Here is a 26806-nt window from a genome sequence, read left to right as displayed (position 1 = left end):
TTCTCAGGTTGGACACCTTGCTATTTACATCACAGTCCATGGATACAAATATGAAACCATGGATCTGAGGATCGCCTCCTCCTCTGTGCACAGTGATCACAGAGGAATCAAGTGGAAGGGAACCAAGCTCTGTGCCGTCTGATTTCACATTGCCTCTAAGTATCTCCAGACAAAGGGATGGAATTCAAAACACCCTCAAACTGAAGGCTCATTCTGAGCTAAAGCAGTTTGGACAACACAGTATTGACTGCTGGTTGCAAAATCAATGTAATTTCTTCCCAGTCCTGACCTGGGCAAGGAGGAATCGGGGCAGATCTGTGTGCTGGAAAATTGAAGGAGTACAAAACAGCAAAAAACCAGGACAAGGGGGCAAGTGTTGAAAAACTGGAGCAACATTAATGAATCATGAGGAAACAAAAGCAAACTGTGTGGACAGACAAGGGGACTGAAAGTCTCAGTGCACCTCTGTAACACGAGACCACAAACAAATGTAAACGTGAAGCTTGGGTGGCGATCCCCACAGCCCGCCCCGATGCCTGCGTCAGCACATGTGTAGCACACGTCGCTGGGTGCCGTCCTTACCTCCAGATGCTCTAAGATATAGGGTGGATTCGTCATGCCGAGCCGCAGCATCGCCCCTTCGGGAATCACTTCAACCAGCTTCCACAGGAGCGTGGGGAGGTCTGTGCCAATGTCTCTGCCATAGGCCCCCGTGTCTTCGCTGGTCAGCCATATCTCACAAACGCCCTCTGTGAATGAATCAAAGGAGATCATGGGCCAATCTGCTGCTGAGCCGTTTCCTTCACCATACAGCTGCGTGCCCTTTCTAATGCAGTGTGTCTCAACACGTTCTCCAGGCCATCTGGGTGCTCAATCGCAGAGAAAGAGCAGCGTAGCCCATGGTGTCCATGGGTTATTAAGTTCATTTTATGAACACCAGAGAGTGACGACAATGTTGGGAATTATTAGTGTCCTATGCAGTGATTACTATCTCAGCCAATCAGTTCAACTGTGTTCCCTACAAAGCTCTCTCTCTGATTAAGGCTAGAGCTGCAGCCTCACCTCGGAGGAGACCTGTTTTATTGATACCCTAAGCCCTGAAATGGACTGAAATGGTCACTTTACAGGACAGGCACTACCAGCAGTTAACTCACCGATCAGTCTGTCACCAACTAAGGAAAAATGTCTAGTTAAGAATTTATTCACAAGTTACTTAGCTATTCTAATCTGTTCTCTTTACTCAGTTAAAATAGTATTAATTTTATTGCAGTATTCAAAAAGGTTGGTTGCTGCATAAAGTAAGCGTTTGCATTGGGAAGCCCATTTGTTGACAACTTGCATCCCATCTTCCATCAATTTGACTTTCAGAAAGCACATTTATATTTTTTGTTATAAATAATCCTCCTTCCAAATATTAGAGCTTGCAATGACATCCTTTCAAAAATCGAGAGGAAGTACGTTTAGATCATCTAGTGCTATTTCAAATGAATAAGGCAGAGTTGACCAAGAGACATGCAGGTTCTCCTGGTACACACAGAACCTTTCTGAACCCATATTCAACTGAAAGATTAGCCTATTGTACAAGGCCAAGTGATCCACTGGGTAAGACAAACAATGAACTGAGCCCATGAGATCTGTTCATGCTTAAGTGATTTGCTACTTCTGAAGAACTTGCACGCACGCGCGCACACACACACACACACACACACACACACACAGACTTCAGCCCGAACCAAAGTGTAAGTTTCTAGAAACCATCTTGAAATGGTTGTTTTAAAATGCCTTTCACTAACAAAAACATTTGAAAAATGTACTTAAATTTTTCCTAGCCACCAAAGATAACAAATAAAATGTATGGCTCTTGAATAAATATGACTTAAGATTTACAGAATAAAAAGGCAGAAACTAAGCCCAGTCTGGTGGCACATGCCTTTAATGCTAGGACGTGGGAGGCTGAGGCAAGATTGCAGGTGAGAAGACAGCCTCAGCAAGTAGTGAGATGCTTATGAGCCCAGCGAGACCCTGTTTCAAAATAAGACCTTTTTAATAAGTTCTTATACCTTGGATTTTAGCTCTTCAGTCACTCTTGTTTTTTTTTTTTCATTTTATATACATTTATTTTTATTTTTGGTGGTGCTACTAGGGTTTGATCCCTGGAGCATTCTACCTCTGAGTTACACCCCCAGCTCTGTTTTTTATTCTTTATTTTGAAACAGGGTCTCACTGCATTGTGGAGAGCCTCTCACTAAGTAATTGAGGCTGGCCATGAACCTGTGATCCTCCTATCTCAGCTTCCCAAGTACTAGGATTACAAGCATGCGCCACCACGCCTGGCTTATTCTTTCCTTTAGAATAAGAGATGTACTTGTATTATCAAAAACCACCCTACATAAAAACATTTTCATTTTCCCCTGTCTTCCTGAGACATTCACAGCCTTATCCCCATATATACAACATGGAAAATACAAGGATAGTAATAAAACTTTAGTTCCCCCAAATTAAAGGACCACTGGGTTAGCAATGACAACAGAAGACGTTAAAAAAAAAAAAAAACTCCAGTAAATAATTTGGAGATGTTTTTAGTACTTAAAAATCATAGTGAGGCCTGGTGACCCACCCAGTAATCCCAGCTACTGAGGAGGCTGAGGCAGGAAAAGTCACAAGTTAAAAGGCAGCCTATACAGCTTAGTGAGACCTTGTTTGAAAATAAAGGGGCTGGGGTACTGCTCAGTGGTAGAACACTCCTAGGTTCCAGACTAAGTACCAGGAGGAAAAAAGAAAAAAAAGTAATGGTACTATGGGATTTTCTTAGTATAAATTAAATATATAGGCTCCAGAAATAATAAATATTTGCTTAGTTCTAATCATTTAATACAACGCTTTGTCCTCTAAAAAAATAGCCTATTTTTGTTAAGTTCTATAATTTTATGAACATTCTTTGTGCATAAATATATTTTCTACTTAAAAATGGATTGCGATTAAAGGTGTCATCTTTACTTTAATGCCATATATGCCATCAGACTCTGGACTCTGCCACCTTTTTAAAAAAAATATTTTATCACAGAATCCACGCCAGGAAAAGAGATGGCTGAGTAACAACATAAACAGATCTTAAAACATTCTCCAAGAGGTTATAAAAACAGGACATTATCCATGATTTTCCAGTTACTGGCATTTGAGCAACACAATATGAATATTTTAAAATGAACAGAATAATTATAATTTATAATTTTTCCATCCAAATGGTTCCATGTTATGCCTTCTGTAGAGAGAGCGAGTTCCTGGACCGGTGCCTCGCCGCTGCGAGATGAATGTAGAAGGGGAAAATCACTGCAAATAGGAATGGAAATCACATCCATGCAGAAAACAGCAGTGCGCTCTTAAAACTGCAAAGGTGGGGACCAATAGCCCCCTGGTGGGCTGGAACCTCAAATTAAATCACATAAAGAGGAAGCAGCTGTAATAGTAAATCAACAACAACAGGAATAACCATCTTTATGTCTCTAATCGAGGCTGCTAAAATATTCCATGTAACAGCAACCTGGTTTGAAACCCAATGAAACGAGAGGGCCTGTGCAAAATGTGAAACCTCTGGACTTGAGAATTTCGCCCCACAGTTCAATCCAAAACTGTGTCAAGGTAGATCTTGCTGTTAATCCACTTGAGAACGTTCAGATTTTATACGGCTGTATTTCCAGCATTAAGTCTAATGAGAGTTGAGTCCTCACAGAGTCAGGGCACAGAAGTCATCTCACAGTTAGGGCACAGTTAAATTTGGACTTTCCATGCCTGACATTCTTTTTCCAGGGAAACTTATCACCGGGCGCTGGCAAGGGGTCACTAAGAGACACTCAGGGAACTTCCTGTACTTCCCTGCTGCTGGCAGACTGGGAAGAGGTGTTGGCCCTGGAGAACAGACCTAGAAATGAAGGGCCACCGGGGCTGTCTGCAGTGGGCTTGATGTCAGTCCATTGAGATGGCCTCAATCTGCACTGTGCCTTTCACTTTGATTATTGCATGTCAAAGAAAAGGGGGGGAGGAGGCACATGAGGATGAAGAGAAGCAGCAGGAAGAACTAAGATAAGAAAAGCGAATGCCCAATTGATAACTCCCCTGCCTGTATAAATAAATATATGGAGGAAAAGCAAGTGGTGGGCAGAAAAGCAGGAGACAGGAATTACCTTTCTGTTCCAAAAATAAATTTTGCTTTTTCATAGAATTTTTCATCTACCTGATTTTGGCTCATTTTCCCCCAAATGATCTAGTCTAATGTTTTCTGATGTCCACTAGGTTTGGCAGGTCACTCGTCATTCTTTGAATATGTTAATTTTAGTAAAAAGGAAAAGTAGATACTGTGGAGAAATGAAATGCACTAGACAGGAGAAAACTCTCAAAAAGTTGTTAGTAGACTCCATTATCATCTCACCAAAGCAATTACAAGAGCGGCCAGCAGCTGAAACACAAAGCTGTTTTCCCCCACAGAGAGCAACCTCAAAGCTGGATTCCAATCTTTGTTCCATCGTAATTTGAGATGACAGAAGATGGGGGGAAAAAAGACATAAAAGGTTAATAATAAAAAGAAAGATGATTTCCTCAATAAAGTTTTCTCACAACAAAGAGAATCCTGTTTGAAAAAAAAATCAAACTTTGCCAAAACTCAGTTTCAAAATTATGACTCACTATAACTTTTCCTATGTATGGGTTTCATTGTAATAAATTAAAATATGGACGAAGACTGATTTCATCTGGTTAGAAAAGTGGTATTTCTCTAGGAGCTCCTTTTTATCGCTGGGGAAAGTTTCCACCCTAGTAAGCTGTTCCAATTATTCCATTAGGAGTATCTAAAAGTAAGGATAACAAACATATGAAAATGCTGAAAATGATAAAGGAGATGGACGCTTAAAGGGCAGGAGATGGCAGGGAAACCTACCTCAATTAAACATTAAAAAATTCCCTCCAACTCCCAGCATGTACCATCCCTCCATGGTGTGCTCCTCTTCCTCCTCCGCTACCCAGCTTTCTTCTCCAGCCCACCTTTACCCTCTTCCTTCCTCCTCTCATATGAGATTCACCATGATTCTTCCCCCACCAATCCATTCCAGCCTTCCTTCTCCCAATGGGGAAAAGAAATTAGATTTTTAAGGGCTTTTTCTTCTTAAACATTAAACTTCTTGAGACCGCTAGTCTTGTTTTGCATAATATTCTCACGTCCCATCCATTTCCCTGCAAATGACATAATTCTGCTCTTTTTTATGGCTCAGTAGGATTCCGTTGTGTGACTATACTACAGTTTTGTGATCTGTTCATCTGCTGATGGACGACTAGGCTGGTTCCATAATTTGGCTCTGGTCAACTGTGCTGCTAGGAAGGTGGCTATGCATGTATTGCTTATAAGATTCTAACTTCGATTGCTGTGGAAAGATGCCTCAGAGAGGTATCACTGGATCATGCGGTGCTTCTATTCCCAATCTTCTGAGAAACCTTCATACTGCTCTCCATAATGGTTGCGTTAATTTACAATCCCCTCTGCGGGGTCTAAGAGTTTCTACTTCCCCACATCCTGACCAGCATTTATTATTGTTTGTGTTCTTGATGATTGCCATTCTAACTGGAGTTAGATAGAATCTTTGTGTAGTTTTGATCTGCATTTCCCTGATTGCTATGATGTTGAACATTTTTCATATATTCATTGGCTATTCATACGTTTTCTTTCATATGTGGACGCTAGGTGGAAATTGAGAACAAGGGTAAACTCCGATAAACAAGCTGAGACTCCAGTGGAGGGGTGTTGGGTTTAGAGGAAGGAGAAGAAGGGTCAGACACTCAAAGATGGTAACAGTTGAAATAACACTAAGAATGTATGTAAAACTACCAACGACAATGTCAAAGACATGTACAGGGAAGAGGATGAAGGGTGGGAGAAACCCGGAGGAGAATTCTCCTTAAATTGTATGTATATATATTCCTAATGTTCTATACCTTGGTAAAATTCCAGTATATCAATAAAAGAAAACTTTTTATAAAGTCAAATAAATATGACCTATTAAGCATCTGAAATATCATCAAAGTGTCTCCAGTGGAGATGTTTCTAAATATTAATATAAAGAGAAAGACAGAAATCTGCCTTTTTAGCCTATTCACTTAATAGTAAATTAGGCAATATTAGTAACTCTTATTAGTCCCTTATAGTACTACAATCAGACACACGTTTTTTTCAGATAAAAAGGATTTAAATAATCTTATTAAAGATAGCATCATAACAGGACCAGCATGCTATTTTTTATATAAGTGATACATCTCTAATAAAAACCTAACTCACTGGACCATACAAGATAATTATTTTCTAACTCTCCAACTTTATGTTTACATTACTTTTAAAATGTTCTAAAACTTTTTACTGACTCAAGAGTTTCTTCCCTTTATTTATTCATTCATTTATTTATTTGTGTTGGGGAAAGAACCCGGGGCTTTCTACATATGAAGTAAGGGCTCTACCACTGAGCTACAATCACCCCAGCCCTTCTTTTTATTTTCAATAATGTTTCGCTGTAAAGAAAAGTTTCAAGAGTAGAACAATGAACCCCTGTACCTCCTTCATCTAGACACATCAGAAACATTTTGCCCTGTTTGTGAGCCTTCTCTCTTCAAACCCCAAATACATAGTGTTCAAGACTGTCCCACTTGAGGACTCAAAGTAGACACTAAGGCACCTCACCTTGAGATATGTCATATATAATATATATATATATATATTCTAAGGCCAGGGCCATTTCCCCTCATCATCACAAGTGCTATTCTTAGCAAACCGAATAAAACTTCCACTTTTGCCAGAATTTACTGTAGCCCCTTGGGCAAGTTACTGTAGTTCAGTCTCCTCACTTTAAGTCTCCTTCATGTAAAATTCCTCCTTATTCTTCTTTGCATGAGGAATATCTCTTTGAAAAAACTTTCTTGCCCGCTGAGACCAATTTAAATGGTCTTATTCTCTCAACCATCTTGTACATAAATTTTAGAATACAGTATGTTGTGATTATTGGTTTATCTACCCTGAATAGAATATAAGCATCTCCCAAGTTGAGGTACAAAAGTCTTACTAAAACACACATACCTGGGATATATTATGGTTTCTAACATTTGATAAGCACTTGGTAAATCTTGGTTCTGTCAACTAATAGATTAAATGAGACTACTTTTAGTAAAAAAAGATATGTACAGATCGGGCAACCTTGCAAAAGCACTTCCTCCTACACACAGGCAGAAACAAGTCAATATGCATTATACATATCCATACACGTATGTATACAAACACACACGGAGAAAATGTGCACATGAGTGGAGGATGCAGTAGAGTGGGCAATGAGGAAATGGGAAAAAATATTCCTTGGACTCTATGGATGCAGCTTAAATGTCAAAGTCGGTTACCCGGACTCCTAAGTTCTCTACAAAGGACTATCTTACTTTGGCATCCTGTTATCCTAAGAAGACAGCCCAATGGCACGGCAATTGAACCCAAACCATCTTTTTACTATGAGTTAAGATTCTTTCTTACATACAGGTAAGTTCAGATAGGTTAATGACCTATAAAAAACTAAACTTGAAGCCGGGCGTGGTGGCGCACGCTTGTAATCCCCGCGCTTGGGAGGCAAAGACAGGAGGATCGCGTAGGTTCGAAGCCAGCCGCGCGCGCTGGCTTAGGAGACCCTGTTTCCAAATATAAAAATGTAAAAAGAGGTCTGGGAGTGTAGCCCGGAGGTAGAAGGGCTTCCAGGAACCCCAGTACCACCAAAAAAAAAAAAAAAAAAAAAACAAAAAAAACTAAACTTGAACTACTTTTACCACCTTTATGCCAAGAATTAGCCAAGAAACAGTATTTACAGACCTTAGAGTTACTGTAATCATACTGATCACAGGGGAAAAACTTGCTGGAATAAATTGATAATGCAGCTGAACAAAAACAAGCTGTTTACTATATTTTAAAAGTTGTTGTCAAAAATTATTTTTTTTTAAATTTTGAACTTCTAAAGAATTTAGAAGTCGTGGAAAGTTAAGAACAAACTAGGCACCCTAAAAAATGATACATTTTCTTACTTTTTGGTGGTGGTACTAGGGATGGAACCCTTCTGCCTCTAGGCTACACTCCCAGACTTATTTTATATATTATCTGGAAACAGGGTCTCACTAAGTTGCTAAGATGTATATGAAGAGATGGGAAAATAAATAATGAAATACCAGGTAATGTGACTTCAGGTTTTTTAAAGTTAATTTGCTTCTTTTATTTTTTAAGATGAGGAATTTATTAAAGACCAAACTGCATGAGACAAGAGTCGGGATTATTTAAAAAAAAAAAAAAAAGACTGAGTAAAGGCACCAGGGATGAGAATGGATTTATGCCTTCCTACTGGTATAAGCTGGAAGGAAAGGTGTCTCTTCTTTCTTGGTCTTCTTCCTTCTTTCTACCCACAACATCTAGAAATTCAAGAGAACTTGGGCCCCAAGATCTCAAAGAGTGTCATCTAAGTTGATACCCAACAAACAAGCCAATAGTGCTATAAACTTGGCATGTAATGAAGAGGTAGAGCCACTGCTACAGCATCAGAAGGAGGGACAAAAAAATACATAGAATAGAAATGTCTCTTAGGAGGCTGGTAAAGAACAGGAAAAATAGGCTCATCCCTACTAACTCACTAGCAAACACCATGTAACCTAGAGTGATAAATACAATAATCTAAATTAATGTGTATGAAGTACGCATGTATGCCTCTACCATCTTGTACTCCATTAAGATGTACGCCTACAATGCACCTATAAAAAATAAGTTTGTCGCTTTTAAACTACCTTAATGACAACTGATCAAAAGGTAGGCTAGGTAAAAGAGTCTTAGCGTATTTTTCAGGTTAGATAGAGCAGAGATCAGAAGGTGGTTTACACAGTGGAGAAGAAAAAGTGTGTCTATGGCTGCACACAACACTTCTACATGAAGAAAAAGCAAAGTGCAACTCTAGTCCAAAGAGTATCTGAGTTTGCAAGTTTTACAAACAGCAAATAGTTCTGCCTTAAGGGGAAAAGAAGAATCAAGATAGGAACGTCTGATAGAAACTCCAGATATGGAGGCCTTAATCAGCAACCTCTTCAATTTAAAATGTCTAAGAACAGAGCACTACAAACGCCCAGGCAGGAGGATCAAAAGCTTCTAGGCCAGCCTCAGCAATGTAAAATCCTGTTTCAAAAAATGTTTTAAATAAAAAGGATGGGATTGGAGCTCAGAGGTGGAATGCCCTAGGTTCAATCCCCAGTGTCAATAAACAAACAAGTAAATAAACATATAAACAAAGAAAATAGAATGCTAACTTTCTTCTAGCCCAAGGGGAAAAACAGAATGCTATTTTAAAATAACACTTTATAGAATGAAAACATGATAATTTGTCATGATCTATAAGTTAACTTTTCAAAGAAAGACCTAATATAGTTGATTGGTGACACTGAGGTAAAAAAAACAACCAATGACCCTGTTGACCCCACCTGCTCTTCACCTCAGCTAAACCAGCTCAGGGCTCCCGGATTGGTATCCAGACACAATGTAAGATTTCATGAAATCTGTGCTTGGGACTGAATGGCAGCTATCCCTGTCTCTCCTCATGATTTATCACTATGTTCACTAAAACTATAAGGGTAAGTAAGCAATGTGTTTGGATAAGAAACACACAGATAATTTTTAAAATCAGAATTATCCAGTCAGAAAAGACCAAGGACTTCAGCTACTTCATTTTACAAACAGTCTCTAAAGATCAGAAAGGTTGAAAGATTTGTCCAAAGTTATACAGTAACTAGGGATTAGAATTAATCTTTTAATTTCCAGGAAGGAACTCCAAAGTGATTCTTTTTATGTCAATTCAGTTCCTCAAGGAGAACAACTATGAAACATTGGCTATCATTATGGCAACATGAGAAGTACCAGCTAAAACCTCAAGAGAAAGATGTAGTATCATCAGAAATACAAAATGACTGAAGAAAATCAGAACAATGTACACGGCAACGAGAAATACATTGAGCCTTAAACTAGCACTATTACAAATAACTTCCAGCTACATGCAACTACTGAGCTCTTGAAATACAGAGTCCAAAATGAGAGGTTCTCTAAGTACAAAGTACACATCAGGTATTGAAGACTTAGTGAAAAATAAGTTAAATATTCCATTTATTTGTTACATTGATAAGTTTAAATAAATATACTTTGGGTATGTTGGGTTAATTAAAATATATCTCATTAACATTAACCTATACCTTTTAATTTTTCTTAGTATGGTTTAACAATTTTAAATTATACACATGGCTCTCGTATATTTCTATTGGACAGCATTGGTACTAAACTACACAATCAATGACAATGAAGATCTATAAGAATTGGTATACACTTTAATTTGCATGGCAAAAATATATTAATAAATCACACTTCCCCTTATATGTAATTATTTACATAAGAAAATTATATGAAACTGAAATTTCTTCATGGTTAAGTAAGATACAAGGTGCTATATCTTAAACACTTTGTACATCATTAACTTATAGTAGTTCTTATTTGATTGTACTGACATGCTATATTGAAATATATAAAATTATATTCAAGTTAATAAAAATATTTCATTAACAAACCCCAGACTCTATAATAACCATTTTGTGTATCATCTTTAACTTGTCTTCTTTAAAGAAAAATGAAATAGCATTAACAAAGCACTTTGGTTAAACTAATAAAGACTATCATTCACGATCCCTCAGTCCCCTCCAGAAAACCATTAAAAGGGAACTCTACCTCTCCCTCCTTTCCTGCAGCCATTCTATTACTGTGGCATTCTCTCTTATTTAAAAAGAAAATAGAGTGTTTGTGGTAATTGCTCTGGCCAAAAATTAGCCAATTACAACAAAACCATTTATTTTCTTTTATGAGTGGTGGTTACATTTTTAAATGCTTTCGTTTCCTCTATTAAGTCTATCAAATCTTTTCTAAGAAAAATTATTTTGATGCTTCAAATTTGAGTTCACTTAAATATTCTACAAAACCTTTGTGGAAAAAAAATTTTTACTCTGTATTCCACAACCCCCTAGTTATCTTGTGTTTTTTCATGTTGCTTCAGCTGGCTCGGGATTAAGTACAGGTCCTAGAGAGGGTCTTCTTCATTGGTCATTTGTTTGGACATTTCCAACACTGTCCTATGGAGAGAAATTACCAGTGAATGTAGCAGGGAGAAGAGCAGACAAGGAAAATGGAGAGAACAATCTCTTCTAACACACCATATAATGGAGAGAGGGAGAGGGAGAGGGAGAGGGAGAGGGAGAGGGGGGGGGAGGGAGGGAGGGAGGGAGGAGGGAGGGAGGGAGGGAGGGAGGGAGGGAGGGAGGGAGGGAGGAAGGAAGGAAGGAAGGAAGGAAGGAAGGAAGGAAGGAAGGAAGGAAGGGTGTGTGTTTTAAGTTACTAGGGATGGAACCCAGAGGCCTTTTTCTTCTCCACTACACCCCCAGACCTATTTTATTTTTTATTTAGAAACAGGGTCTACTAAGTCGCTGAGAGCCTTACTAGGCTGCCGAAGACCTGTGATCCTCTGGTCTCAGCCTCCCAAGCACTGGGATTACACGCATGTGCCACCACACCCGGTTTACAATGTACTTCCACTTATGTGTCCTGTGCTGCCTGTGAGTCACCTCATCTCTAGAATGAAAGCTACAAGAGATGGAAAATTTCCTCAGTTTTCCTTACATATAATTCCCAAAACCCAACCGTGACTAAGACACTGTAAGCGTCTAGTATTTGATTGAAAGCATGAATTAATGTAAAGATGGGAAGGGCGAAAGGAGTGAAGGACTGAAGGAGGAGGGGCAGTTGTGGATGGGAACAGGAATAACTGAGACTGAAGTAGGAGCCGTCTACAGCTCTCAGACTGTCACCCGGCAGGAGCACAGGGACGCCACACAAAACACAAATGCTCGCTCTCGCTCCAGTGGAAATTACACTCTGAGAAAATGCCGAAAATACTTTTATTCAACATAAAAACACCAACCAGGTGATAGCCGGGAACATTAGTGCACACCTGTAGTCCCAGAACTTGGGAGGCTCAGAAAAGAGGATTGCAGGTTCAAGGATAGCCTCAGCAACTTAACAAGACCCTGTTTCAAAGAATTTACATTAAATAGGGCTGAGGGTATAGCTCAGAGGTAGACTGTCCCTGGGAGCAGTCCCCAGTTCCACAAAACAAGCAAACAAACAATAAAGTAATACGAGAAAAAGTAGAGAAATAAATGTGCATGAGACCAAAATTAGAGAAATAAATATTTGAAAAAGATAAATGGGGGAGCGCAGTTCTTCCATATATTATCATTCCAATTACTAAATGCAAAAGGAAAGACAGAAGAGTAGCTGTCAGGCAAACAGCATGGTAATTACTTGTTGGAGACAATCACCAAAGGACATTAGGGTTAGTAGGCAAAAATACGGACAAAGGTTATTTGCATTTCTAAGTATTTCCTCATAAGACACTTATTTATTAAAAATAGAAAAGATAAGCCGGGCATGGTGGCACACACTTGTAATCCCTGCGCTTGGGAGGCGGAGACAGGAGGATCTCAGGTTTGAAGCCAGCTGCACTGGCTTAAGAGACCCTGTTTCCAAATAAAATATAAAATAGGTCTGGGAGTATAGCTTGAAGAAGGGTTCCATCCCCAGTACAACCCCCCGGAAGAAAGAAAGAAAGAAAGAAAGAAAGAAAGAAAGAAAGAAAGAAAGAAAGAAAGAAAGAAAGAAGAGAGAGAGAGAGAGAGAGAGAGAGAGAGAGAGAGAGAGAGAAAGAAAGAGAGGGATAGTAACTTCACATGGAGAAACTTGGCACTACCTTACCTAGGTGACAGAAATGAAGCCCACAGGAAGTGATACGTCTCCACCTCATGGACAATGATGCCCACAAAGTGCGCATTCCTTTGGTGGCAATCTTGCCCAAAACATATGACCTAAATTTAATCTTGTATAAACAACAGACAAACCCAAATCGAGATCCTATAAAATAACCAGCCAATACATCAAAAATGCCAAGATTAAGCTGGGCGTGGTGGCACACACTTGTAATCCCCGCTCTTGGGAGGCTGAGACAGGAGGATCTCACAGGTTCGAAGCCAGCCTCAGCTAATTAGTGAGGCTCTCGGCAACTTAGTGAGACCCTGTTTCCAAATAAAATAGAAAATAGGTCTGGGAGTATAGCCCAGAGGTAGAAAGCCCCTGGCTTCCATCCCCAGTACCACACACACACACACAAAAAAAGTATAAGAATGCCAAGATTATAAAAGACCAAGACAGAAGACCTGGTTCATTATAGTGGTGATGAGATTACGGGGACCAGACAGCGGGCTCCTGGATTGGATCTGAGACCAGAACAACAGTGTTGGTGGGACAATGGGTAGGTCTGAGCAGGGCCTGTAGGTCCCGTGATATGCGTAACCAAGGTGAAGGTTGTGGTATTGATAACTGCACTGAGGCAGAGGAAAAGCAAATTAAGCTCTGCAACCTGTGAGCAAACTTTTGTAAATCTGGGCTTTTTACACAATAAAGTAAAAAGACAATCAGGCAGAGTATTGGGTTTAGGACAAAGAACTGCGAGTAGGGGAACCTTTTCCTACCTACTCTTATTCTAGCTGCTTCAAGGATATTTACTGTGTTGGCACAGGGCCAACACAGTCTTTGTCCAGTGTAGATTTGCAAACCTACTGGCTTCTTGTCCCTTAAAAAAAATTACTCAGCACCACGCTGGGCACTTCTGCCACTTCTCATTTTTATTCAAGGGTCCCTCAATTGCACCAGAGGCTACTAACACATCCTTGGAAAGGTCCAGTATGTCTCCCCAACTTTGGGAATCTATGGCTTTGCGGCAAATCAAGAATCTATTTCTGGCCGGGTGTGATAGCACACACTTGTGATCCCAATCAGTACTTAGGACACCAAGAAAGGATGGTCACAGGTTAAAGGCCAACCTCAGCAACTGAGCAAGACCTTGTTTTATGAATAACTGAATTACCTATTTCCCCAGCACCAAGTCAAAGCAGCTACTATTAGAATGTTACCAAAAATCACCATCACCTGTCTATTTAAAAAGAGTAAACAACAACCAAAAACCCACACTCTTCAAATAAGAAGCCTAACACAGGATATAGACAATTATTTATGTCCTGCATTTGCAATTAGAAAACAACAGATTACCTTCTGAAATGTATCACAGTGCGATTGCCTTCACTTTCTGCTACGCAGCTGCCACCAGGCCTTGGGAAATTCCCCCAGGTATATACAGATAAAACCAAGGGCACGGCTAGGGCAAAGAATTGAAGGAAATGGATGTACAGAAAATGTTTTAAGTTAAATATTGACAAAAATAGGTAAGTGTAACCTTAAGTAGTAGGCCAGAGAGATGTGAAGATAACATCTGCATGGATGAGAAAAAAAAGTTATTCATATCTTTTTTCCTGCATTAAACATATATACAGTGAGGATGAAATATATCTCTACTTACAGAGCCACACTAGCAAAAAGGAGACTCTACAGGGCAAGATGGAAGGGCTCGAAGGAATCAAAACAGTATTTATATCTCCAAGAGAGATGCTGACTGCTGCTATCTGCAACACACTGGTTCATGGAAAATATAGGGAAGAAGGTCTGGCGCATGAGCAACAGAAGTTCAATTCCGCACGCCAGGCAGGCAACTTTAATCAACAGAGGGCAAGCGGGAAGAATGAGGGGCGGAAAGTATCTGACCCAACAAATATATTTCAACTTAGCCCTCCAAAGCCAGACCTTTCATAATAATTACCACTTAGAGAAGACCAAACCTAAGGAGCATTCATTATAAACTGCAAGGCTATCAAAAGTCAGGAGCAATAAACATGATGTGAAACACTTGGTTTAATAAAAAAAAAAGGACATATAAAGCAGAATTAAGTACAGGATTTTAAAAATGCAATAGCTTTATGCTATGACCCAAGAATCAGAAAATAGCCTCTTTATCCAACTAACAAAATGAGAGAGAGAGAGAGGGAGAGAGATTCACAAATGAGGCGACTCTGCAGAGAACGATCTTTGGGTCCCTACTGGCGGCAGCTCACTCAGTGAGTCCACAAGCAATGACCAAGGGAGCTCCGGTGCAGGCCACCATGCTAAGAGCAGGAAGGTGAAATGAGGCCTATGTTCAGAGTCCCAGAAGCACACTGTCTACTGGCACATGGCCGCAGAAGCAATTTTATTTTAAAAGCCTGGCTTTGAATGAGTGTCCACAACCACAGCTCTGCTCTACAAAGAGATGAAATCCATGCTGTACCAACTCCAATCTGCCAAGGAGTTGCCTCAGGCCTAGGTCACCTTGTTCCTGAATGTTGAGACTCTCCAACTCTCAAAAGGCTTTATCTGTTTTATCTCCTGTGTCTGTGGACATCTACTTCCTGATCCCCAGCATACTGTGATCTGGACCAAGGTCCACGCAATGCCTTTGCTGTTACTGGCATTTTGTAAATAACAAATTATATTTTACCACAACACACACACACACACACACACACACACACACACACACACACACTGAACCTCACGTGTGGGAGTCGCTATTGACCACAGAATTACTGGCAGTGACAGTAGAGCTATAGTAGAGCTATTTTACTATAAAAGGCCCTCCTGTAACAAAATATGCAAATTACCTGCATGCCAGAGATGTACCAAATATTCTAAGATTCTGAGTACTTAAAAATATTCACCCAACTGGGATGATTTCAGATTAAAGAAAATAAGGACTGTGTAATTATACACACTTACCTTGACAAATAGAAAGCAATCTGTGATTAGAACATAGCAATTAGTTACAAAATGCTTCACATGGATTTAATTACCCATCAGTCTACATGTAGCTTAATTACTTTTATCTCATTGCATCAGTAAAAGATTTCTGCCTGAGGCAACTGCCAGTCATATATTTATAAGGCTTCTAGACTTTACAGTGAATATATTATAACATTCAGGCAAATGTGCTAAAGTTACAGTTGTAGAGACATTCTTAATTCTGGGCCTCTAGTTTCAGTTCATGACTAGCTCATCCCTTCCTAAGAGTCAACTACCATTTCCCTTCCAAACCCTACAGTGTCACCCACCTATTTGGCTAAATAACTTTGTTGACATAAACATCACTTCGGTTTAGTTCAATCCTGTAAGAACCAGAAGGGAAGACCTTGAAACCCAAACTTCAACCTTACTGCCTTGAAGCCAAGGGTATGGTACCCTAACGCACACAAGACAAGCAGACAGTTTGAAATCCAACTAACCAGGGTTTGATTCCTAGCTACTCTGCAGATTAACTCAGTGTCTCTGGGCAAGCTGATCCATCAAACTGAGGGTAAATAATAATGATCTAACTTGACTGCTAAACTCAATAAAACAAATTCTGTAACAAAAACAACATCTAGTAGAGGACCTGGCTCATAGCAAGTACGTAATAAAAGTTATTATTGATTGCTGGGTTTCCCTATGAGGGGCCTTATAAGGATTATATAAAATTCATAAAAAAGAAATAGCCTCCTTCCATTTTTCCTTAAAGAATAAAAATTTGGTATTGGTTGGAAATTAGTTTCTCTAAAAAGTGAGTTGTTTCGGGCCACTGGGATTTGGGTAACACCAAGTCTAGCCTTGCCCTATCTCAGGACCACGGTAGAGCTCCATTCGGTTCAGGAGGGCTGGTATTGGGCCAGATGGGCTTGTGTCCATTCAATTTATAGAACTCAGAGGTGGCTTTGGTCTGGACTCACAAGTTATCAAGAATCCCTCTGTCATTTCTTTTTTACCCACACCAGTATTTCTTCAACTAAGATTTAAGTACAGACAAGACTGATAGGAAAGTGTACCATGTATAAAGCAAGTTAAAAATTTCAGGTGAGAAGCAGGTCTGGGTTTCTTCTGAGACTGTGATCCTGGCAACCACACTTTGAAAAACACCAGGGTAGGGCTCATGAGAGTATGCAACAACATTAATATATATAATATATATATTTAGTTAGCAAAATCCTAAAAGAAAGTATTTTCATTCCTTTAAAACATTTAAAATTATTTCATTGAATTTAGTTAACACTTACACTACAATTTCATTTTTCTCAATTATTGAGCCCACAAAGGACCAAAGGCCCCAGACTGCTACAAGTAGCCTGAGAGTGGTTCATGTGTCACTATGATGTATAGGTTTTTTTCTTTTTTTTTTTTTAACTCCATTTGAGAGAAAAAATTAAAAGAAATAATTAAATGATGCAAAGAAAAGATTGCGGGTTTTTATGTGGACACTAAAGCACAGAGGAAAAAAAACTTGACTTTTTAGATATGTATTAAAATGTAGAGATAATCTATATTCTAAAATAAGTTTACTGAAGATTTTGTGAATTTTATATTATTTGTAAATCTAAGGCAAGTACTAGACAGGAATAGCTCAAAAAATATTCTGAGGTCCTTTCATAAGATAAGGGCCTGTGGTTTGCTCCTTTATTTATACCCAGTTCTTAGCACAGTGCTAACAGCACATATCAAATAATTTTTGTTAAAGGAAGGAGAATGATGGCCAGGATGGAGGAAAATGCTCCAATGTTCACCTTCACAAAGGGGCACATTGTTTTTCAAAAAATGTCCCCAATATTACTGTGGTTAAAAAATCATATTTTAGAAATAATCAAAAGTCAAAAAGCTAACTATTAGCACACCTTAAAAGATAGCTTGTACACTTTTATGCCTTTAGGTACCATGTTTGAATAGTTCATCCGGAGGGTGCAACCTCTGTTTCTGTCTCTAACCAAGAAATGAAACGAACATATTAAGATTTCTATGTCTTATCTGGAATACGGGCAATACTGATATTGTATAATTATAGTCCATGACAGAAAATTCACCAATAAAGAACACAGCACAGGCCCTAATAAACCGGCAAGGGCCAAGTGTTGCATGTAATAACTTTCCCAAGTGAGTGGGTTCAAAGATAAATTGTAACTACAAAATCATAGCACAGAAAGCCGGACATGGTGGCACATGCTTTTAATCCCAATGCATGGGAGACTGAGACAGGAGGATGGTAGGTTCAAAAGCAGCCTCAGCTACTTAGTAAGACCTGTCTCAAAACAAAGCATTAAAAATAGGGCTGAGGGTATAGCTTGGAGGGAGAAAATCCCTGGGTTCAATACCCATCACCACACACACACACACACACACACACACACACACACACACACACACACACAGTTTAAAAATAATGCACAGATATCAATAAATGCACATCCCTATATACTGAAAGTCATTCATGTTAGACCAGGCTTTAGAGTTAGTCTGGGTTGGAATTCTGACTCTTGCCATCTACAAGCCGGGGAGCACTGATAGCCTTAACTCCTTTAGGTTTCAACAGCTGTGATGGAAGATGACTATAATAACTCTTTATCTCTAAAGGCTGATGTAAAGATGAAATGAGATAATTCTTCAGCAGAAGTTCCCACTCTGCCAGGCACACGGTAAACAGCACGTGCGAGCCACTGCTGTCATCAAGAAGGATAGACAGGATACCAAAGTAGCGATGAGGGATGTGGATCCGCTCTAGGTCTCAACATGGGTTTTGTTCGCTGGACCAAGGTCCATTGCCTTTGGAAACAGGAAATGACAGTATGTTTACCAAAGCATTTGAATTACCCTGGAATTTCCATTTGGAGGAGAAAACTACTTTTCTGACAGTAAAGTTACAATAAAAGGGATAACTGTGGCATAGCCTGTTCAGACCTATATGCAGAAATTGCCCCATTTGCAAATGGGAATTACTCAAGCACAGAAATAAAGCTTTAAAAACAATAAAGTTAATTAAAAGAAAAAATACTTTTTACAGAGTTCAAAAACAAGTTAATTTTTTTTCAAATTCACATTTATGGTGTTAATAGTCAAGGAGTTTAAAAAAAAGCAATGAAATAAATGCTTAAAACGACTTCCACTGACTTCTCTTGAATAGCTTTCATTAGTTTGGCTTGAATCTTTTTTAACTCATGAAGTGTTTTCAAAATTAGATTTGTTGTTTTAATGCAGCTTCTCTTGTTTGTTTTGTTTTGTTGTCAAGAAAAAAAGTCCAGAAATCACTTAGACTTTCGATCTAGGAAACCCAAATCAACATCATAAAGAAATTTTCTTGTAAACCAACTCCCTGAAGTTAATACTAAAGAAAAAAAATCCCAATTTCAGAGTTTTTAAACAAGCACTAGAATCATAAATTGGGAGATAGTACCCTTTAAAAAATAATGTGCAAAGTCTTTGAGCCCTTTTTCTTTGCATTCTTTGGGATAAAAAGAGAAGACTTACTGAAGTCAGCCCTCAGCTGATTAGCAATCCAATTGTCAGTGGGGAAGAATTCACCTACTAGTGACCCTGGAGGCAGACAGCTAGAAAATCCTCAGGTGTCAGCCAGCTCCCTCTCTGCTTCAAAGCAACAATGCCCATGTTGAGGATTCTGAATATACAGAACAAAGCTTAATATAAAGCAAAAGTTGTGGGCGCAGTGGTGCACACCTGTAATTTCAGTACTTGGGAGGCTGAGACAGGATGATACAAGGCTGGCCAACCTCAGCAATTTTGCAAGACCGTTTCAAAAAATATATAGGATTGGGGGTATAGCTCAGAGGTATTATGCCTGAGTTCAATGTCCAGTACCACCCCCTCTCAACAAAAGCAAAAGTCACTGGCAATAATATCAAAATACAGAAGGCAGAGATTAAGCAAGAAACATCCACCTGCTTATGACCAAGCGGCCTTGTCACGGCCCTCTCGGCTCGCTTGCTCTGAGGGACCATTGCTTCTTTCCTGGGTCTTCCCTCTCATTGTCTTTCTACACTGCACCACACAGGAGACTGCTCTGCCACCTGCAAGGTGTGTTGGTTTTTTTAATTTGTTTATCTGTTTAAAGTACTGGGGATTGAGCCCAGGGGCATTCTACCTCCAAGCTATACCCAGCCCTATTTTTTATTCTTTATTTTGAAACAGGGTCTCACTAAGTTGTGAAGGGCCTAAGTAACCGAGGCTGGCCTTGAGCCTTCAATCCTCCTGTCTCAGCCTCCCAAGTACTGGGGTTACAAGCATGGGTCACCATGCCCAGCTCCAAATAAGTTTTTATTATCAGGAATAGGATGATACCTTTGTGTGTCCTTACCATGAAGAAGATCTGACAACATTCACCCCCACCCAAGGAAAAACCTAACTGAGGGGAGGCTGTGCACATCAAAGTCATCTGGTCAACGCATGTCCAGGGAACATCCTCTTGCACAGACTTCAAGTGGCATCTTCACTATACCGACTGGGAAGCTGCCACAATGGCTGCAACTGCCAGGAGCCGACAAGGGCACTTGATAGGGTTAATACTGGGCTGGGGTATGTTTTCACATAGAAGATGTAATGAATGTTACATATTTATAGGCATCATCCTCAAGCTCAGATGGAACTGAAAGCGGTACCCTGAGATAATGTGGATCCAGGACTCCAGTATAAGCAGATTTGGAGCTGAATAGATATCTGTATGGAAAAAGTTCATTATCTTTTCAATTTCAGGTTCTGAGCATCTAATTTATAAAAGAATATTGGAAGTCTCAGGGACAGTCTACAGTAGAAGAGATGATTAAAATTTTTTATTGGCGAATTATAATTACACACAATAGTGGGATGACTGGCATATCCACATAGGCATATAGTGTAATTTGATCAATTGTAACCCCCAGTACCTTCCCTGACCCCCAAGTCCACTCCCTTCTATTCAGGATAAATTATTTTATTTAATTTTATTCATTTTTTTGTGGTACTGGGGATGGAACCCAGGGGCGTTCTACCTCCAAGCTACATGCCCAGCCCTATTTGTTTATTCTTTATTTTGAAACAGGGTCTCACTGAGTTGCAAAGGACCTCACTAAGTAGTAGCTGAGGCTGTGTGTGAACCTCGATCCTCCTGTCTCAGCCTCCCAATTGCTGGGATTACAAGCGTGAACCACCACGCCCAGTTGAGAAATCATTTTAATTGTAGACTTTCCAATACTGCCTTGCCTTAAGTTAACCACTTGATTTTGTCAGATCTTAATCTTTTCATCTGGAAAATAAAAAGCTTAAACCAGGTTATCTAGCTCGAGTTTCGGGGCAGGGGGGGGGTATGTTCAAAATTCCCTTTGACACTGTCAGAGCTAATGGGTCTCCTTCCAAAAGAAAAAAAGCCACATATTAATATTTGGCTGGGTGTGTCAGGTATTGTGTAGAACCATGGAAGAGCATCTATAAGAAACCTCAGGAACAATGTTAAAATGTTTTAGTGAGAATATCAATGCCAATCTTAATATATGTATGGGGAAGGAGCGAATGGGAAGGGAGTTGATGGAAAACTCACTAACTGCATGTATGTCACTATCACTATGAAATATTTTATATGAAATTATAAGACTATAATGCACCCATAAAACCACAAAAAGCGATGTTGTAATCAGTACAATGAATAGGTTTTAAAATGGCATACAATTTTAACTACTAGGAAATCAATTTCTGCACTCTTTGCTAAGTAAATGTTGAACAGTTATTTACAAAATGTTAAGTTTCATTACCAGCTTGTCCACGGCTCTCAAATACACTCTTAAGTTCTGTGTGGTTGTAAGGTTCCTTCAACTCAGGATGGCCAGTATGAACTGGCAAGTGTCTTAACTATTAAGAGAGTCTAACTTCCTTGGCCTGAGACATTCAAAGCTCTTGCCAAACATGAACAAAATAGTTGGTTAAAGCTAAATAGGACCTTCATCGATCAACGTTTCTGTGGTACATCAAACACAAGTCGCTTGCTTAGAAAAAGAGAGTCAGACTAAGAATAATCTCAACTATTAACAATCATATAACATAGTATAATTAAAGAACTTAATAAAAATTGACACTATTTATTTATTTATTTATTTATTCATTCATTTGGTGGTACTAGGGTTCCTGGAAACCCTTCTACCTCTGGGCTACACTCCCAGACCTATTTTTAATGCTTTTATTTGGAAACAGGGTCTCTTAAACCAGTGCGGCTGGCTGCGGAACCTGAGCGATCCTCCTGTCTCCGCCTCCCAAACACGGGGATTACGGCCGGCTGACACTTAATTTTTACAGTCAACAAAGATCACTAAAGGTCAAGATGATTGTTAAAAATAATGAGATTAAAGATGCCTAGTTCTTCTAAGTTTAAACTAGAAAGACACGACTCCAGATGGAAAAAATAACAGGTATTCCAGGATTCCGGCTTATTGGTTGCCAGGGCCAATAGAAAAGAGTAAAACAGAATTACAAACCCAGGGAACAATTTCCAAGATATTTCTCATGTTCTAAAACTTCTAGAGCCTGGCACACATCTTCCCTGTCCAACACAGGTCAAAAATTTGATTTTCCACTTATCTTTGCTAGTGCAGCTAAAATCGATTAAAAAGTAATATTAATGCAAAAGAGGTGTACCGGTATTGAATTATTAATAGGCAATACAACCGTCGATGTTTTTGTTTACCATTCTTCACCGCCCTTGCAAACAGTTTCAAAATGGGAGGTGCTGAAGCATGAAGATTGTTTGCAGCCAGTGCTCTCTGGAATCACAGAGCTGGGAATTGGTGGGATGCCTGCCTCCTCGCGTTATTATCAGACATCTCCAACTTTCTTTGAAAGCAGACTGTAAATTCACAAGAGGGTCCCTTGCCTTCAATCAAGGAGATGTTTTAAACGACCCCCATCTGCCATTTTAATGCATTCTTCCCAAAGACCACCATACATATTTAATATAAGAAAGGCACTGTTTAAACACAATGAATAGCTTATGAAATTAAAGTTGGCTGATGGATTACATTCTATACATAATATACTGTAAATAAAGACAAAGAAAATATGAGCCACATAACTCACCCTCTCTTTTCCTGACATTTCTTAAGAAATATTCAAAAGACAAAAGGTATGAAGGTCAGATTAATTGACATTAAATGGTAACTAACTCTATAGAGCCATTCAATTCTTGACTTTGTGTAAAACATCTTGGTAACTTAGCCCACTGAAAAGAGATGGCATAGGTGTTCCTAGTCTCACGAAGTGTCAGCCTGCTACCCACGTTCAGAGTGATAAAACTAAAAGGGATATTCACAATGTCTCTAGTTTAATTTCTTATATTAAAACAGAAAGCAGCATTTAACAACACTGGATATCTCTCTCTCTCTCTCTCTCTCTCTCTCTCTCTCTCTCTCTCTCCTCCCTCCCTCCCTCCCTCCCTCCCCCTCTCCCTCTCCCTCTCCCTCTCCCTCTCCCTCTCCCTCTCCCTCTCCCTCCCTCTCTCTCTCTCTCTCTCTCTGTGGGTCTGGGGATGGAACCCAGGGGCATTCGACCTTCAAGCTACACCTCCTGCCCTATTTTTTATTCTTTATCTTGAAACAGGGTCTCACTAAGTTGCAGAGGGCCTCACTAAGTAGCTGAGGTGGTCCTCGAACCGTGATCCTCCTGTCTCAGCCTCCCAAACGCTGGGATTACAAGCGTGTGTCACTATGCCCTGCCCTGGATATTTCTATGAGAGACATTCAATACATATTAATCACGTGAGTATATACAGTTGTTATCAGATTAATTACATATTGTATTCAAAATGTTTCAGGAAAGATGCTTCTTTTTCTTCCTGGATGTGTTTTAACAATTGTCTTGCATTCCTCCATGTTCATGAATATTTACTTTTTCTTTTCTTTTCTTTTTCTTGCAGTACTGGGAATGAAACCTTGAGCATTCTACCTCCAAGCTTCACCCTCAGCCTCATTTTTTATTCTTAATTTTGAAACAGGGTCTCACTGAGTTGCAAAGGACCTCACTAAGTAGCTGAGGCTGTCCTCGAACCATGATCCTCCTGTCTCAGCCTCCCAAATGCTGGAATTATAAGCATGCATCACCACGCCCAGCTTATGAATATCTACTTTTTCTTACTCTGCCCTAACACAAATAGAGAACAGCTGGCACTTTTAAGTTCAGATCCTTCAATTACTCTGACCAAATCAAACAATTTCAACTTCTTAAACTGTTCTCAAAGGTCTCCTTTCCTAACTCATTTTTACTGAATTCCTCCAGTGGGTGATAGAAGAATTATTTCTCAATACTTACATAGTATACCCCAAAGTACTGTTAACTCTTACAAGAACAACACCGCCTTGACATAATCTAAATGTGATACCCAGATTCTTTTTTTCTTGCTGGGATGCTGCCAAGCCACAGTTCTTTACATAAGCAGCTCTACAGCTCAACATACCACAGCTATTAATGTTCCTGACCAAACCTTCCAAAAATTTAGATTCTTTTATTCTCTTGGTACCACCAATTTTTCTATACTGACGTTGTGCATCAATATCCTTTGTTTCTCATTCCACTTACTAAGTAAAATGCAATATTGTTCCAAGCTGACATCATTTGCAGACAACATCATCAGGTGTTAACAAAGCTCATACAATCTCCTGCAATATGCACAAGTTCATTTCTCTAAAATCTTATGGGAAACTATGTTGAAATTTATCAAGATTTTTCATTTATAACTAGATAGTTATCACTGACTTCCTCCTCCACTTTAATATCACGATTACTTTATAGCCTAACATGTCAAACACTCCTTAGAATGACTACTTTTATATTTGATTTCAAATGTGATATTCATTATGGGAGTGTTGTAGACTCTGCATGCTAGTGGGGCAATGATTTATTCAAATATAACATTTGTTCTTCAAAAAATACTACTAACTTGAAATAAGTCTGATATGGTTCTTTTCTCTGCCATTGATTAAGATTGTAAGCCTCTACAAAAAAATGCAATATGAATTTTGTTCAAATAGCTTGTTATACTCTATTCAAAATGTTCTGTGTCTTTAAGAATATAGCTCCGGAAAATCCATCTGAGGCACTTCAATGTATAGTTATGACATATAAATAAATTAGGGCCACTAGAGTAACTTTAAATCAGGTCAAGCATCCCCTAGTCTGAGAAGCAAAGTTTGACCTATTCTTCCTGCCTAAGAGAAGAAAAGAGCAAAGATATTTGTGGCTGTTGAGAAACAACCACAGAGGGTTTGGATTCCCCACGTGGCGTTCTCTTACTTGTTCGCTCTGTGAAACATGGAAACCAGAGAAGGTAAAGTTCAAATCTGAGAAATGATTTCACCAATAGGCACTGATACAAGGCAATTCTTAGCCGTCATCGCCAGCTGCTAAAAGATAAGATGCCTGTGAGATCAGCCACAGAGCTGGTCCAGAGGTTAAGGGCAACCTTTGAGGGGACAGGAGGTAGGAAGGAACAGGGGACCATTCTGCTTAGACTCAGATGGGGTTGAAAATAAGTGACAAGTCAAGATTCTCAAGCAAAGTGTTTCCCTTGTTTCATTTAAAATTACTCTGAAACATCAACTTGGGCCTGGAGAACCATGAGTAGGTTATTTTACCTTTCTGAAGCTTCTTATATCTTTATATGCCTGGAATAACCATCTGTCTTGCTGGGTTTGTAGGGTTAAAAAATCATTTATGTAAAGTATCTAACACAAAGAACATACCCAGCCTACACTTAATAGAGTCAAGTAGTTATCTCTTCCCTTTCTTTGCCTTCCCTTCTCTCCTTCTGTGCTGGGGGTCAAACCCAGGAGCTGTAAATGCAAGGCAACCACTGAACTATAGCTCAGACCCATTATTTTCAATAAGAAAATTTAAAGAGGACAATTAGCTTATGTATCTATGAGAGGAGTTTTAACTAAGAAAATCTCATGAAAGACTGGCTGGCACTTAGCAGTCTGAGCCATGTTACCAAAGTAACACTACCTCCTGGTGGTCATAATCCCAAATTATAGGATTAGTAACTCAACAGAGTATAAGTAACAACTCACATTATGAGCAACAGTCTACTAAACTAATCTACATGATCATTTCACAGGTCCAGGAATCCTGAAAGCACTTTTTTATTCAATGCCTTATTTAGGCATACAGTCCATCGACAATTAGAAAACTAGCATCATTGTTTAAACACTAATTAATGGGATTGTGAATGGTATAAATAATCTTAAAACAAAACCACTTTGATTTAGTTATTTCCACATACAATGAACAAAGTGTGTGATTCTTTGGAACTATTTTAAAATTCACAATCTTGGAGACAGGACAAAGTGAGGCCGGAATCAAAGAATGGCAAGAAAAGCTAAAATTTGCTAATTCCAAGATAAACATTAAACAGATTTCAAATTGTCACTCAAGCATGAATCTAATATATTCACTTTACATACTCTGCTTTCTATCCTCCCCTCAACTTGGAGTTAGTTGTTCCTGGGGTTGCTCCTGTTCCTCCTCAAATCTTTATCTCTCACCCCATCTTCACTCTTTACTTATAGGTCCCTATTTCTAGACTCAGTTCCATGAGCTGACCACTTGGGGCTCCAACTCTTGCTCGAGCTTACTGGGCTCTCTGGCTGTCATGGGTGTTTCTAAACATCCAGCCATTCCAGAATCAGAACATCACCTTCATTCCTCACATGTCTAGACTCTTGGCTTCATTCTTGCTTAGGAACAAAAGGCCCGATAGATACTATTCTCCTAAGACTTCTCATCTGTAGGAACAAGGAGATCAACTTTACCTCCACAGAGACTTAGCCCTTTATCCCAGGACCAGTCAAGAAAGCTACTAGTTCCCACACGGGCAGGCAAAGTCAACAGGGTTTGGTTGATCTCCACTTTAATAAGAGGAAAAAGAAACAACTA

The 26806-nt window shown here is 39.3% G+C and overlaps 1 protein-coding gene across 1 annotated transcript in view; it reads right to left on the bottom strand.

Annotated features, from left to right (window-relative positions):
- Window positions 1-26806, bottom strand: part of CDKAL1 (CDKAL1 threonylcarbamoyladenosine tRNA methylthiotransferase) — a gene marked incomplete at both ends in the record, with an annotated part of 604736 nt that overhangs the window by 234831 nt on the left and 343099 nt on the right. Inside the window, one exon of the mRNA XM_080710287.1 lies at window positions 583-749. Within this exon, the coding sequence (XP_080566413.1) occupies window positions 583-749 (167 nt within the window). The remainder of the gene's footprint in view (window positions 1-582; window positions 750-26806) is intronic.

The sequence above is a fragment of the Muscardinus avellanarius genome, assembly GCF_963383645.1.
Source record: "Muscardinus avellanarius genome assembly, chromosome: 14".
NCBI lineage: Eukaryota > Metazoa > Chordata > Mammalia > Rodentia > Gliridae > Muscardinus > Muscardinus avellanarius.
The sequence above is the reverse complement of the archived record's forward strand: the minus strand, read 5'-3'. Positions and strand labels throughout refer to the sequence as shown.